Raw genomic sequence first — 17,637 nt, 5'->3', positions numbered from 1 at the left:
AGTGAACCAGATACCCCCATAGGAAGAGAGTTTCTTGACACTGCCGATGCAAGGTATTTATTTTGGCATGAACTTAATTGCCAAACCGTATATTCGAAATTTCTTACAAGGCTTTAAGTCGAAGTATGGAGCTAAAATATTTTTTTCTAAGTTTCTCACTGAAAACTGAATCGCCGTTTACAAAGTTGTGGTGCTTGATATGTTCATTGATTTCTGCATTAGTTTTCTGACTTCCTTTCGTATCAATTTCTTGTAGTACATTTTTGTTGCTTACTTCATTTGTTGATAAAGAATTTATTGACACAAAAGTGTCTTTTTTCTAGTTTTGACCTTCCCGTTTGCTTCTGTTATAAACCATAATTGGTAAGAAAGATTCATAAATGTTCGCTGTTGAATAATGGACCGACAATATGTCATCATTGCTGGAAAATAAAACGTAGTAGATAGACATACTGGATTTTTCCAATTGCAACTAAAATTAATAAAGATATTCCATATTTCCTAAATTTTCCCATCATTTTCAAAAGATATGATAATATGACAGTAATCAATTTCAGTGGTGAAATGATTAATTTGAACGAAGTTATAGTTTTTTATTGTCATAAAAATATTATGTATTTTTGCGTAAATTACTATTCATTCTATTTTTATATAAAGCTTTCCAAAACTGCATATTTAAAATAATTATAATAATTAATCAGAGCTGCAGCTCATTAATTTTTTAACAGATAATGCAGGTCTCTAAGAGAAAACAATTGAATTAAAAATCTTGAACTGCTGAAAGTACCAGTGTGATTTTCTATAGTACAGTTATTCAATAAATGTATTACGTTCTGAAACAATCTAATTATAAAAAGCTGACTACCGTGATCATCATATATTTCATACCTCAAGAATTTTTTCCAAATTTATTCTAATCTGAGCTCAAGTACATTGTTAATAATAATCATTGGCACGAAGTAGTGAGGTTAAATTATGTATGCTTCTTAAACATGAAGGTTGGCATACAGGGAGACCATAAATTCGTTATTACCAGCAGTGAAATGAAAATATATATGTATCCACAGTAGAAGTTCATCTCTATGATTTGTTGAACTTATCTTGCAAAGCTTATTTAGTAAACCACAGTGTGCAGCTTCTGTTAACTCATTTCCCGATTATTCACTATTTGAATACTCATTATCATGCTTTCAATATCTCAGCTCTGTTTTCTTTTGTTTTAAATATCATAAAATTCTGAAACTAATTGAAACATTCTTGTGAAGAATCCAAGGCTACGCGGTCTGTCCGTTTATGACCCTGAGTACTTCACATTTGAAATAGTATGAATGATCACATTCTAGCCTAGCCTTGAGTTTTGACATGAATTGAAACTGAAATTAATTATCTATCCACCCAATAAAATGCCAAATTTAGGATATTTTGGTAAGAGTGTTTGCAGTACTTTCGAAGAATATGAAAACAAGATTATTTACCTGAAATTTTCACAGTAGTTCACAAGAAATCTCACAATTAACGGTAACTGTTTGTTAGATGGGTGGTTTAAAACTGGAATGTTGTACTTGACTAGAGACCTCTTGACGGACAGTACAAAATGAGGCACCAGTTTTGCACACACTCTTCGCATGTTAAAATTTTTATGTGTAATTTAACCTACACATTCTTTGTCAATTCCTACAAATTCGGTAATCGCACAAAATACTCAGTCGACGGTTAGATCTAACAAGAATTTTTCGACATTTTGATCAGTTTCTGTCGTGAAAAAGCAATCCAAACGTGAATCATCTTTAATCACTAGAAAACATTTGCCATACTGTTGATTCAATAAATTAGGAGCCTCAGTTGCAGTGGTTCCAAGTTTCATGTGAAATTTCACTATAATTCGTTGCTCTATTTATGATTATTTTTGCATCAAAACATAAAAAACCAGCCCCTATACAAATGAAGATAACGGCTACACTGGTTTGTCCACAGACATCGCATTCAAACAGTAGGCTTCAGGCTAAACAGATGATCTTCCCATATGTTCCGACACATGTTTGCTGTATTCATTTGTCACAATAAATATATAATTTTTAATATTTGGAAAAAGAATTAACTAAAACACAAACATAAATCTGTGTTACCAATGCAGTATGCGACAAACAATTTCTGTTGTAGATTTTCACAAATCATTTATGAAAAAATATTTGGGAAAGTTTGCTAATAACAATTCTGGATCATCCAATATCAATTTTGGAATTTGAAATAAATAATGTGAAGAACTGAAACTTTGCTGCGAGCTGCTCTTTATGGAAATTCCTCGATATTTTAATTTATTTTCCATTATTTATTCCTAGTTTCCATATCTACAGCTAGCTTGACTATATTTAGTTACTTTTCGTATGTTCTATTTATTTAATTTAAGATATAATTAAATCACAAAGTACATAAAATAAGTTCACTGGGCAAATATTTGTTGTTAATTTGCGATAACCAAGTCTACATAGTGTAAAGGCAGCGGAATGGTTTAATTAAAAATGATGTATGTGAGTTAATTCAAACATTATTCGGTACATTAAATCCATATAAATGCTCGCCTTCCTCGACATATATAGCCCTTACTTATTTCTATATTCCCAAAGGGTGTTTATTTCTTTTATAAGTACGCCTTTTATTGTTTTCTCACGTTTTTATACCATTCTGTATTTCCTGAATTCAAAACACGCTTGTTATTTTCTATAAATATCTATTTGTGGACATAATGCGTAGTGAGGTAATAGTTCGAAAATGGCAACTGAAACCTTCCTTTTCAATATTTTCTGCTACTCGTTCTCTGGATAATGCCTTTCTACTTATTATCGCAGTCATTTATTGAATTTTGATGAAAAAGGAGGGTCGGTCAGTATAATGGAAGTAATTTTATATACTGTTTTACTTCAATTTTAAATGGGAGGTCTCCCAATTATCTTTCAGACATTTTATTTGAAAAAATCACGTCAAATGTGATTCAAGAAGATTTTATAGAGAATTTTTATCCCTCCCTTGTTTTTGTTTCATACTTTTTACCCCATTTTGTTGTGTTTATAAGATATTTCTATTTTTAGAGTAGTTTCTGACTATTTTTACCCGAAATTCTTTCAGTATAAATTTTACAAATATATGTTGATATTAACTTAATCGAAAAATTCAGTATTCTCTTTTGAACCTCAATCTGCATACACATTCAATTAACTAATAATAGATATCCAAGTCAAAAAAGAAGCATGTACATGACGACTTTACGTATATTCCACAAGGTTTTGGTAGTGGTAACTTTTATATAATTATTGACTAGTTAGTAAACTGATTATTACAATGGACGAAGATTGAATGTTTTTATAATATTATTACTCTCTTATAAATGTCAATTCACGCTTCTTTTGTCACAATTTATTCAACTTACTTTTTTACTTTGTCTATCTATTTATTCGACTGTTTAGATGGAATTTTCTAATCAAATTTTCATTACCTTTTAGTCTACTTCACTTGAAACTTCGTATACTTTTTTACTGTAGATGAGAATACTTGATTCAATAAAAAATTGGACAAAATATTTAAAAGTATCGTGTGAATTGATTAACTTAATTAATATGGGAAACAAAATATTATAGAACTTTTAAATCAAACTTGAACATTTCACTAATATACGGCGCTACGAGAAGCATAGAAGATTTACAAGTTCACTACAAAAAACTTTCATCTAATGAGCCTTTTTCCTGAGAATAGTGCAGCGAACGTGTCACCAGAGGCAGCACTAGTAGTAGGGACAAACATAAAATATTTACATGCAAAGCAATTGTATTTACGTGATATTATTTTATTATTTAAAAATATAAATCTGATATAAAAAAATTTTTTTGAACTTGTATAATGCCAACAAAGCATTGCAGTTTTGCGAATTGTACGTCGGATAATCGATATCCAGAAGAGAATATGTTTTTTATACCATTTATAAAGCCTCAAGTTGATGAGGTTAGATGTAATAAATGGATACATGCTTCGACTTTTTTTAAGTAATGTTTGTGATTGGAGTAAAATAAAAATTTTTTAATGAAATATGAATGATTTAAGACGTAGTAGGCATGAAACAATTCTAAATAAATAAAAATAAGGTAAAAAATACTATTTATTAGCAATACACATACTGATTTAGTAATTTCTTACGTGTTGCTTTTTTTTATTTTAAGGTTTTTGCTATTTACTGAGCTGATTGATTACTTGAGAAAATAAATTTATGTCTGCTAGCGTCAAAGTCATAAATGATTGACTATTTTATAACTGAAATTATGATAATTTGTCTGTATACTAACTTGTCTATTAATTCATTTTTTTTCCTCTTATTTTTAAATTACGACAAGCAAGCCAGCGTTTTAATGTTACAACATTGTTATCTTTTACGGTTGCAAATTTTAATTTTGCTCCAGGAACATCGTCCTCTGTTAAAAACATTTTTTTTCAAGTACACTTTACTGTGTGTTTATATGGGGATTTGACAGTGTTTGTCCCTACTGAACTACTAGCGCTGCTAGTGAGTAATTTTTCGTACTGCAGGAAAAAGGTTCATTTAAAAGTGATGGATAAAACGACGAAAAATTTTTTATATCAAATTTCTAACTATTTAATATTATTAATAAGATCAAAAATGCGTTAACGGTTGTTAATTAAGTAGTCAAATGCTGGTAAGCTCAAGTCTCATTGGAAAATGCGCAATTTTTACTTTTTTCATTCCGTTATAGTAGTTTTAATCAAATTAGCTTGTACTTACAAATTTTTATATATACAGCAGTGCCAAAAAGGCCATTTTTTCTTAGATCTTCCTTTTTTTATCCCCCTTCACCTGCTCTTAAGAACATTCTCAGTTTTGTATTATTTATTCAGGTCAAGTGTCCCAGCAATCTAACCGATTGCGTCCTTAATACCCAGACGCCTTTTTTAGATTGAATTCCCCCAAAAATATTTCTCAATATTCCAATTTCCCACACATCCACAGTAGAGCACTGGTGGACGAAAAACTGTTTTATAAACTGTAGTCTCCGGAGATCATGCTGATATTTTGGTTTTGTGGCTCCTCCTTCTTTGCTTCCATATCTCACTCTTTTTTCCACCTCTTGAATTTCTTTATCTTTGGTTTTAATTGTTACCCCCTGATATTCCAATTGGATTGCCACTTCTAAACAGTATTATCTTCCAATATCCACTTCTATTGATACTTTGATTGTTTTACATTATTTATTCCTCTCGATTACCGTATATTTCATCACCTGCTTATTATATGTAGCTCATGTTCCATTGTTCTTACTTCTAAACTAATCAGAATGTTGAGCATTTGAATTTTTCTATAGTATTAATATGACATTTCCTAATATTATGTTGACAACGAAAACGAGAGTGGGTCACCATGTATTAATTCTATACATTGAAAGCTTCTGATATACCGATACCCTACTTACAGATATCTCCAAAGTTATGCTTACTTACTTGTTTACTTTAATTGGTATTTCAAGGAATTAAATTGCTCCATACAACTTTGATCTAATAACATGTGAGTTTTTACTTTGAAACTATTTTGGACGTTGGAAAACTGGAAAGGATAAGTTGAAAAAATATATTGTGAACATATCGGAACTACTACTTTGTAATAACTAGCTGAAGATACCTCTGGTGAGTACTGTTAAAACTCATTGTCATGGATAATAACTAGATGGACAAAGTGATAATATGAAGTTAATAGAGACACTACTCTAAATAATAAGAAGAAACTCGGAGTTATTCAACAAAAATATTTTCCAATGTTAAAAAGTTTTATATTTACTTCTTTGATGTTGTTGTAATTATAAATAGAAGCTCTTTGAATTGTGACATATTTTCCAACTTCAATGACTCTAAATATATACTAAAATCAACTTTACGATCTGATAAAACTTACCCTTAATTCAAGATTAGTAATAATCATCTGTTCTCTAAAATTTAATACGTAAACTTCGATACTAATTCTTTTTTTTTTTGTTCCAGAATCCAATAGCTCTATGTACATTAGGAATCGGCGCTACATTTGGTGAATCAATCCTTCAGGATTTACCGAGAGACAGCACAGTCGTTACTCAAACAACCTGCGAGCTTTTGAGGGTTGAACAGCACGACTTTCGGCTAATTTGGGAGGTAAGAAGCCGTTTAGATAGCAGACGTGACAGTCGATTCCAATGAATAAATTAAATTTCATGTTTCATTTTTACTCTTTTATTGGATGGTTTTTTATCGAAGCGAGCAAACGACCTCTTAGGATTTTTTGTTAGCTAAAATATGTCTAATAATACAGAGAGAAAAAAATTAAATATTGTATAAACTTAAAATTTTCTGTATTATTATTTTACGATTTAGGTATATTTTGATTTTCAAGTACTAGAAATAATTTTCAGAATGTTTCATCTTATTTCACCTATTGTATACCGGAATTCTAATAGAATTTCAATAGAAAATGATTGAATCAATCAATAATATAAAAAGTCGGAGCACATCTAATTCTCGAGTTGATCCTACTCTTTCATATCTCACCGGGTAAAGGGTTAAAATAAATATTTAAATTATAGCGATAAGTCATACACGTTTATAAATTCATAAGACAAAATTTAGAAGGTGATTGCTTGTATGAAATTAATATGGGCTTTCCTATAACAAAATTTCCTCAACCCAACCCTTTCCGAGATATCACCCTTAAAAGGTGGTGACTAGAATTGAGTTTTTTTTTAAATTTCAGGGAAGCTAAAAACTTGATATTCTGTAATTTTCGTGCACTAGCAAAGGACTAATCCCAAGTATTTATCATTGCTTCATTTAAACATTTTTTATTTTTAAATTTTTTCCCAAAAGCATTAGCTACAGAGAAATAAAATGAACACCATCATTTATAATTCTTTTAATAAATTAAGTGAAAACCAGTAAAGATGTGATATATAATACGATTCATATCAAATCCTGCCACCTCTAGCCAATATACATGAACGTAGCCTACGTGTCATGGATTGCCGTTCCCGTTCAAAGATTTGAGGTGTATTTCTTATGGTGTCACTCGCTATATGGATATGATTCTTTAAATCGTTGATATCAACTATGGGTGTCATGTAGTATACATGACTGAAGGTAACCCCATAAACAGAAATCATAAGGATTTAACTCTGGAGATTTAGGAGGCCAATGCTGAGGCCCTCCTCGACCAATCAATCGTGCTTGAACCACATGTTTTGTCTTCTTCTAGCATTCCTGTTTTAGAACCATTTCTTACTATCATTACTATGTAGTAGGGGGCCAGAAAGTAATGTCGATTCTGCGTATGCCGATATTTGATTACAGTTTGTCACTCATAGAGTAAGTCGTATCATAGAAATATGATTGGAACTTGTTCCGTCCTAAATAGTCAGATATCAAACTTTTTTCAACAATTTAGGGTTAAGTGACTTGCCAAATACCAGAATGGTACATGTGGCATTATGAACTTTTTCAGTTCCGCAGGTGGTAACACAATAGATGTAATTTTGATGTTTATACAAGTATATTGGAAGCTCATGAATGTCAAAGATGGCTCTATAAATTCAGATCCACTAATTTTGATGTATTCGACTCCTTTCGATCAGGAACACCAACAACAGTATACAACATGCTACGGACATAAATAAAAGCAAATTCATGTCAGACAATCTAATAACTGTCGAACAATTTTAACCAATAGTAAGATGATTCGCAGCAGATTGGAAAAATGTACAAAACCATAATTTGCCCAAAGCAACAGCACCATACAGATAATGCTAAGCACAAAAGGCAGTACCTCTCTCCAAATGAATTTCCGTGAAATACTACGAAGCCTGGTTTATACCCCTCAAATATCCTTGTGTCTGTTTGTTGAAGTGTACGCAAAACTCTTCGATTCAAGTGCTAGAGCCTCTACAAGTTGTTTTAATGCAGATCATTATTGTAAAAATTATTCTGCAATCTGACAATACAAGACCGCACTGTGCAAGATGGAACAAATTAAGAAGGTAGTGCCTCACCAGCCATAGTCGCCCGTTATTTCACCAAAGGATTTTTACTGGCCTGGAATTGGGAATATATACACTAGATGGCAGAATTTTGTTGATAAGAAATATCTATTTTGATCGATAAACACTATTTTGATTAGCAATAAAAATTTATTCGTTTCCATTCAATTTAAGAAGATGACATTACTTTCAGATCCTCCTTTATATTATTGAGGTTTCTTCTTGTGCCTTAACTATATGGTTATCTCCAAAATAGTATATTTCAAAATATATCCATTTCAAACGATGTTTCATATTTTTTTGATAATAGTAATAAAATTGGTTGTGCATATTTTTAAATTCGTCAAATTCAATTTATATAGGATCGAAATAATTGATAAAACCATGAAATTCGATAAATTTATAATATTAATTATTCCTAAGAATTCATTCAGTATATTTTTTAACATACCCGTTATTATTGAATGATAGACATTTAGATCGGAAATATCGATGTCGAGAATATAGAATTTTATATCATTTAAGTCTACGGGAATGTATGGGATAAATGTTCAGTTCGAGATCAGTATAAATGCCCCAAAGCTTGAAAATGTTATAACTCTTCTCTGCGATAACTTCTATTTTACACTAAATTTGAGCTCTAATCCAAAAATAAAGCGCCAAGGTTCTTATACCCTTGCTGAATTACACTCATAAATCATAAAGATTTCATCAGGTCTTAAAAATAATTTTTCGAGGATTTTGGCAGGAATGAGATACATTATCCATGATTAATCGTGATTTTAACACGTAAAAGTCAAAATTCGGTAAAAGACGAATGTGTAACAAATAACAAATGGAGAATATATTCATGAAACTATCCAGAAGTATCATTAATTATTTCAGTTGATATTGAATATCAAAAATATCGAAGCAAAATGCTAGAAGGCCATAAAAAGTCTAGAGTTAATAGTACCTAAGTAATGGGCAATGGTTCAGGACCGCCCACTATCTAGCTATGTACTAACACACACAGGGTGTCTTATACATCGCGATCCAAAGGATATATTTTGTCTCCTTCTCTTGCTGCGGCTATGGAAGATTCCTTGTTTATATCTGATCTATTAATCCCAGTCCTGTCAGGATCTTCAGTATGTAGGATGACTCTAGCTGCCAAAGATCTCCATCTTTCATTTCATACACAGCCAGGTGTAAGGCTCTGGAGTTTTTTAATTACATCCTCTACCAAAAATAGCCTCATTAGGTTTTCTTTGTGGTGGAAATGCCTCGATATTACTTCCGTTAAATTCGTAAATTGTTCTTACTTAGTTTGATACATTTGACGCATCCTCTTCGGTTGTAGTTTCGAAAACGTATCTTTACCTTTCTCAAAGCTTGTAGTTTGTTACAATAACTTATTTTTTTCTATATTGCCCTGTAGCCTATTCCACCGAAGGTTTCAGGTACTACGAAGGGTTTATACGCCCCTCATTCATCGAGTCTTTCTATTTCATTTCCTTCCACGCCAGTGTGTCTTGGAATCCATTAGAGCGTAAATTTATCCTTTTTAACTTATCCAGGCATTCTCAAGCCAACTTGTAGCGGAAAGCGCTAATACCTTCTTGACTATCGGACAGAATGAAAATCTCCTGTTTTTGATAATGCCTTCACATGAACTGAACACATTTTTTTATTGCAAATATAAACCATAACTTAAGTAAGACGGAAATTAGATTCGAAACATCGTAAATAGTGCCATGGCCATGGATGAAGCTTTCAAAGAGAAAGTATACTGAATAAGAGTATACAAATCTCAAAAATATTTTACAAACGTGTAAATTGACTTGTTGCGTTTAAAAGGCTGTAATCATAGAAGTATTACAAAACATAGCCTGCTGTATGAGTGAGAATGTCATTCCGACTCCAATGAGAGAGGAGTATACTGAGAGTCACAGGATTACTGTAAGCCTGTCCCGATATCATACAGTATAGCCTAAGGATCTGGAGGTACGTATCTACCTGGGACTAAGTCTCGACAGTAAATTTCGAGACTAGTCTCAAGCTATTGTTTATCTGCAATCACTTTCGGTCTCGAGACCACTCCCGAAGCCTCAACATTCATTGCAGCCTTGATACCTCGATTATTTCATGTCCACCTGAGAATAAGTCTCGAGACAAAGTGTGAGACTCCACACATAGTGACAAGTTTAGTATAAATTGTACAATTCATATAAATGGATTCGCGTCAAGCGTTTGCTTTTATTTTGGCACACAAAATTGCCCAAAAACGGAGAGTGAAAAAAAGGAACTGTTGGGTGAGGAAATGGGTGGATAGAAGAAATGAATTAGGAGCGTGTTCCACACTAATAAATGAGCTGAAAATAGAAGTTGCAAAACAATTTTGAAATTTTATGCGGATGTCTGCAGTGTAATTTGAACTCCTTCTGGATTTAGTTAAACACCGGATTACAAAAGACACGAAATTTCGAATTACGATTCCTCCTCAAGACAGATTAATGATCACACTTCGATTTCTGGTTAGATGGATGAAAAGTTCAGAGTCAGTACATTATAGTGATAAAATAATGAATCTATTAATATAATTAATAATAATAAAAGTCATTTATTACTGTATAGATACATACCCGGTTTCGAAAATTGTGGATTTTCCACTGAATTTTTTTTGAGATTTCGTCAAAGTTTTGTATTTTTTTATCGCTATCTATCGCTTCTATATATGTTGGACATTCCATAAAAACTGATGCTCTTCATAAAGATGAATCAACTTAAGAACAAATTTATTTTGATTTTGAAGCACTCAAGTCTCCGAGACTTCTGAAACTTTTCCAACATGAACAGAAGACTGGAGACTTAAGTCTCGAGACTGGGGATATGCGTGTCCATCTGTGATCAGTGCGCTCTCGGAGACTTGTTCGGACTTGTCTTCGACACTACTCTCAGCCCCCATATACATTTGCGACTCGAGTCTCGAGACTACTTTCTAGACTGTTTTGTCTCAGAAGGACACGTACCTTTAGTGTGGCTTGGTGTGACTATCTGTAATATCTTTATGTTTATAATTGAGTCATTCAAATTTGAGAAAGACAAGAACTAATATTAAAGAATGAGGACCATGTTAAGCTAAAATACAAAAAGAATACTAAACTTTATTAAGAGTAATAAACGAGAGGAAAGATAAATGGAATGATTATTCTAGTACCTACAGCTTATTTAGGGATGACAGATGACCATCGACCAATTTCCTAATCCGCTCTAGGTATAATACCTGAAAATTCAAGAAATAGACACGCCATGGCCTACTAAAAAATTAAAAAATGGTGCGATTTGAAAAATATAAAGAACATCAACGAAAAGGTACTACTTATTTGTTTGAAAATTTAAAAACATTAAAATCGTCGACTTTGTGGACTACATTTACAATGTTGAGATCTGATCTCACCGTCCGCAAAAATGTCGATATAAAGTAGAACATTAGGCTTTTGGTTTAGCTGAAAAGACGGTCAGCAGGAAGCCATGCAAAAAATCGATAAAGGAGAATGTAGATTTATAAAAGAGGCTTGGGACGAAGTATTTCTATTTGTAAAAGTACGACTTAATTTACAATGTTTATAATTTATTATTGAATACATCTGTTCCTTAGGCCGCAATGATAATAGGGATTGCGAGAGCCTGCAGGAAGGCTGAACTGACATTCCTACAAGAAGGAGACGTATTTGATGATGGCACTGCTGAAAATATTGCTGGGGTCTATCTTCCTGACCTGGTTCAAAAATATATAAATATTAGACCACCTGCTGTAAAATGTGGCATACATCCCGTGGGCATAACGACCATTGAAAAATTACCAGCAAAGATTGCTCAGTACCTAAAGTTAGAGGATACACAGTATATTGTATTAGACATTCGTCATCGTCTCTCTTGGCAGAATTAGGAGCAGATATTCTAGTCCTCACGGAGAATAGAAATCCAGCAGTGTACCAACGTCTATGTTGAGAGTTAATTACAAAATAAGAGAAGAATTTCAGAAAAAAGAAGGGCCTAGCCCCAGGCATATATATAGATATCATAGCTTCAAATGAAATTAACATTAGACAAGAAGTTCAAGAGAATATTCATCCATAAAATGGACTTACTTTGAATAACTTTGTCTTTAAAAATGTCTTCGATATTTATAAATCTTAAAATACTATTTATTTAAAATAATGAATTAATTGACAATTTAAATATTGAATTCATTATCCGTTTTCATAGTAATTATTAAATTATGATTTGAAACTTACACAGTTACTTGAAGTTTTTACATAAATGTGATGTTCCTAATAACAAGATGTGACTTGAAGTGTTACATTTTTATAGAAAACAGATAAAATATCTAACACAAAGTTTGAGAATTTTTTGTAAAACTCACTTGAGAACAATATTTAAATGCCAATGGGTTGAAAATGATAGATTTTATGGATACCTAACAACTTCTTGAAATCTGAGCAATAAACATAATATGTACACAAATTCACGGCCCGGTTGAATTATTGTTTATAGATGATAGTTTGCATTGTTCTGCTGCCATTGTTTATTATTAAAATTCTGAACACAATGTTTACACTATCACTACATTAACATCTCACAATTACACTGTCTGGGGCGCGTTTTGATAATCAAGTTAACGTCTTCAAAAACTGAATGTCAAAGAGCAACGGTTCCAGAAATTCCAGCTTAGATTTCTGAAGTTATAGAGATGAGATGAGAAATTTTCCAAGTGAAGAATATGCTGCTGCAATAGCTCTCATGAAAATGGGTTACACAAGTTCATGTGACATTCTGCGATGACGTAACCCAAAATAAAGAGTTGCAACTGGTCCTATTCTCACGCAACGAACGTCTTCAAATTTGGGGCAACATTGGATTGTTTAATAACAATACACGATTCTGTTTGGCAATTATCCTCATGATATACTTCTTGTAATTTTGCCCAAAATCTCAGCATACGAACCTAGTTATAATTAGGGATAGCTATTTCAGAGCCGACCGCTACATCTCAGACCTTTTTGAGCTTCATTTATTCCTAATTGCCCCATTTATATGAAACGAAATGGTATTTAGCGAGGACGCTGCTAGAGCTAGGCTAGAGCTTCACTAAACTTTCATTCAGACTTACCGAAATATGGGATCAAATGAATCATGTTGCAATTAGAAACTTAATTTCAAGTATGCCAAAAGATGTGCAACAAGATAATACAAGTTCTTTATATCAAGTTTTTCAATGAATCATGCTATAAAATTTCTGCTTTGTTTTTCACCTATCCAATGTTTTGATTTCTCTGGTTTATTTTATGCAATACAAGTCAAACAAATGACAAATTCCTAAACAACCAATAATGACCCCTGCAATTCCTAAAGGTCGAAAAAAATTGAAGCATCATCATCAAATAAAACAAAACATGTATCTACTACACTCTGTAACCCACAATTTTACATTCGATGTGTGCATTCATCCACATAACTGTTTTCCGATTCAAATAAAGGTGATAAATGGCCTTTGTTGAATACAACCAATCTAATGTTTTCATTTGCCTTGTTAAACGAACGTGATAGAAGCATGCATTTCGAGCTTAAACATGATGTTTTGAATATATAATTGATCCGTATTATACCTTTGGCCTTTTTATGCAACATCCGGATCATGTGAACATTTATTCTTATTTACAAATTGCATTTGAATAAATTTAATTTACTACAGAATTTAATTCTCAATCATTAACGGAGAACTTTACTATTTACTTTTAAAAATACTAAAAATAACCATTAAGATATTCATTAATTCATTATTTATACAGGGTATCCTGCATTCTGTGTAACTTGGTCATAACAATTATTAAGATAATAAATAAGAAAAGCTGATTTTATAGCGTAATGGGTGAAATTAATTTTCAAGAAGGCAACATTCATTTGTTCCTTTTGAATATTGTATCTGTTAGGAATACTATAGATCTGACTGTAAAATGAGGCTGAATTTACCCCCGGTCGATAGAGTCCTTGAATTTAACAATCACGTTGAAGCGACCCATACAAATGCCTATGGCCACTATTGTCGAAAACTTATGCGTGAATTGTGAATTTGAGTGTATCTATAAAATTATTTGGCAGATAGTAGTCATAGTTTGTAGAGACTTTAGTCGGCTAAAGAGTAGCAGATATATTTGATGAGCAATCGTATACACTTGGATATTTGTTTTGTACCCTTCACAAGTAATAGAAATTAGGTGTTAAGTGTTTTTTTTACTAAACTGAGGCTCCTGTATTAATATTCAATGATTTGTTCATACATGAGGAGATTATTGGCAAATAGCTGTTTTTACCCATGCGACTGAATTGTCCATTGCAATCTTATTTTGTTTGTTCTCTCTTTCACTATGTACCCTAAGTATCTTGAAGTTCTGCTTGTAACTAATACGGTTTCGGAGGCATTTCTGACTAAAGAAAAATAATATAAATTATAAAGTTTTATGCACAATTATTATTACACAAATATACGATGTAAACGTGATGTTTGGAATAGATATAAAAAGTACTGATTATATATAGCATCTGCTTGCTAAGACCAAGATTGCCTTATGGGTTATATGGAAGAGTCCACATAAAACTTATCCAGCTTTTACACATATTTCATCCAGATAGTAAATTTCTCTATTTTCTTCTCGAAAATTCTCACTTTTTCTAATGTGTTCACGCCTTCACAAAATCATTTCTGCTTTTTTCGATAACAAACTCTTGTTAATTTTTTTCTGAATAGATACTTTTTTTGGATCGACCACTTGTTTTTCGCTAGAGCTGAAATAAAGCTTTTAGCTTTTTTCTTAGGCGGAGTATAGCTAACGTCAACAGCTTTATCAGCTGTATCCGTGTCAAACATGTTTAAGAAATTTACACAACAGACAAATATAAACAATCTCACTGTAGTACGATAATACGATGTCGTCCCTATACTACACCTGATCGAATGGCTTATGTAGCGATGTGACGCTCGCACCTCCCAATTACGATGCCGCGACGCGTTTCACCCGGATGCTCACGTCCTGATCACGCACTGATTATCACTTTATTTCACTATTTTTCTTCGATTAAAAGACTTCAGTACATTTAAATTATTAAATGATATGCTCTTGTATACTAACAAGTACGTTATCGGGACTTTTTATTGGTACAAGTGTCGTCAACGTATACATTTATCAGAACTTGTTAGGGTTGCTTAAGTCATGGATGATTCTCTATATATTTGAGTTAGTTGGGATGCAAGATGGAAAACAATGGTAAATAGGTAATTTCAATTACGTTGCAAACTGAATAAGCCAAAAGGACTGATATTCTTCAGGCTTTTTTGACTAAAATATCATGTTATGCATCATTACATCTCATTCAATTGAACTTGACCCAGGAAAGATGAAAAAATATTGATAAAAATGTATTTTATAGAATGTCTACATACAACAAAAGAATTTTTTAATTGAAATAGAAGAAAAAGTAGCTTGTATATCAGGTGTAATTACATGTGGTCTAATTTACATCGTAAAATATGCATTTATACGATTGCTACCAAATTTTCTCTGCTACTTACCTATATTAAAACAGCTTTTCTCATCAATCTTGTTCCCAAAGACACTTAACATATACCGCAATTAATTCGAATAATAATTAATTTGCTGCTCGTTTCAATTATTCCAATACTTGTTAAGAAATTACTGTCATAATGGATGTTTGTCGAAAACATTTTATTTACTACTCATCAATGTATCAATGTATTTCACTTAGTACGTCCTCTACAGACATTCATACAATTTATGCTAATTGTCAATTGCAATGCAATTTCGATAACAATTGGATTCTATAATTATAGTTCATGGCTTGAAAATTTCATGTAATTAAATTAATTATTGAGGCTGTATACGAGGGCAACAAGAATCGCATATTTATATTTAACTTCCTCATATAAAATTTGATGACATAATTTCTCCGATTTAAGTGAGAAAAAGAGTATAAACTTCTATGCACTAATTGAAAATATAGTCACAAATACGAGAATGGTCCCAGAAGTATCTGACCTGACCTAAAGATGGCGGTAGTTGCCACTGTATTAGAAAGAACACAATCTATACAACATATGCTCCTAGTTTGAAGACGCAATGTTGTTTAGTATTTGATTGGCAGCCAGTGAATTTGTCATCGTTATGTGATATAATACTTTCATTTGAAAGGCCTCAGTACAACCAATATAAAAGCTGATCTAGATTCTACTCTGGGTGAGACTGCTCCATCTATATTATTAACAGTATAATATTTAGTATCAGCATCGCAGTAGAAGACCAAATGAGGTAAAGATTCTAAAAATATTGAAGAAAATCCACAAAGCAGTACTTGATTGTGAATTGAAACTACGCATATTAACTGAAAATTTGGACATGAGACCACTGTGCGCAAGATGGGTGCCACATCTGTTTCACAGAAATGAAGTTGATTTTTTGCCCATTTCATAACCATGGATGAAACGTGGGTCCATCACTTCACACTCGAAAAGAAAGAACAAAACAATTAACTGCAAAGGGAGAACCGTCTTCATAAAAAGAAAAGACCGGTCATGGCATCGATTTTTTGAGATGCGCATGAAATAATTTTCATTAACTATCTTGAAAACGGAAAAATTATCAACGGCGGGTAATATGCGAACTTATTACATCGTGCGAACAGCCGCATTTGGCTTAGAAGAAAGTTTAGTTTCATCAAGACAATACACCAACTCGCACATCCGTTATTGCAATGGCCAAAATTAATGAATTAAAGTTTGAATTGCTACCTTGTGTATCCTATTCGCCAGATTTAGCTTCCTCGAATTATTTTGATCCAATGACTATTTTGACAATTTTATTATAAAAGTGGTATCGAACTTATTAAGTATCGCTGGGAAAAATGTATATAGCTGGAAGAGGATTACGTTGAAAAATAAATATATTTTCTTTGTTTACTTTGCTTACTATTTATATGAGTGTCAATGTTTTATAACTTAAAGTAATTATTTTTATATTATATTATATAACATAACTGAAAAATAATAAATTTTGCAAATTTCCACCTTACTCTGACAATATTATTGAATTTCAAATTGTATGCCTTTGGCAATCATATGAAAACTGTTTATAATGTTGCCAAATACATCTGTCCTTCTATCTCGCACTTACAATTTCCAAACAGTCATGGGATTTAAAAAGCAACATTTGATCTGTAATGTATTCATACGTTTTGTGTTGGTTTGTTCAAGTTGATGCTGATGTTGATTCATTGATACAGGAATGAGTGTAAGATACTGAAGCAGCTTGTCAATACTTTGGTCACGCTGTATAACCCGAGATACAAGAACTATTCAATATATTTTTGTAACCAAAGCGACCATAACTCAAAAACTTGAAGTCATTTATCTGTGGGAATGTTTTCCAAAAATTGGGGGGATTGCTTTTACTACATGTAATCAGAATGTCATTTACATAAATCAGGTGAATTTTACATTTAATTCACATAAAAATTTAGCTGTCTACTGTTC

The 17,637-nt window shown here is 32.1% G+C and overlaps 1 protein-coding gene across 3 annotated transcripts in view; it reads left to right on the top strand.

The window, feature by feature from the left end:
- Positions 1-17,637, top strand: part of LOC130900754 (rap guanine nucleotide exchange factor 4) — a 302,255-nt gene that overhangs the window by 218,051 nt on the left and 66,567 nt on the right. For all 3 annotated transcript variants that reach the window (XM_057811609.1, XM_057811610.1, XM_057811611.1), the window contains one exon: positions 6,034-6,180. In XM_057811609.1, the coding sequence (XP_057667592.1) occupies positions 6,034-6,180 (147 nt within the window). The remainder of the gene's footprint in view (positions 1-6,033; positions 6,181-17,637) is intronic.

This window comes from Diorhabda carinulata, chromosome X (assembly GCF_026250575.1).
Source record: "Diorhabda carinulata isolate Delta chromosome X, icDioCari1.1, whole genome shotgun sequence".
NCBI lineage: Eukaryota > Metazoa > Arthropoda > Insecta > Coleoptera > Chrysomelidae > Diorhabda > Diorhabda carinulata.
The sequence above is the reverse complement of the archived record's forward strand: the minus strand, read 5'-3'. Positions and strand labels throughout refer to the sequence as shown.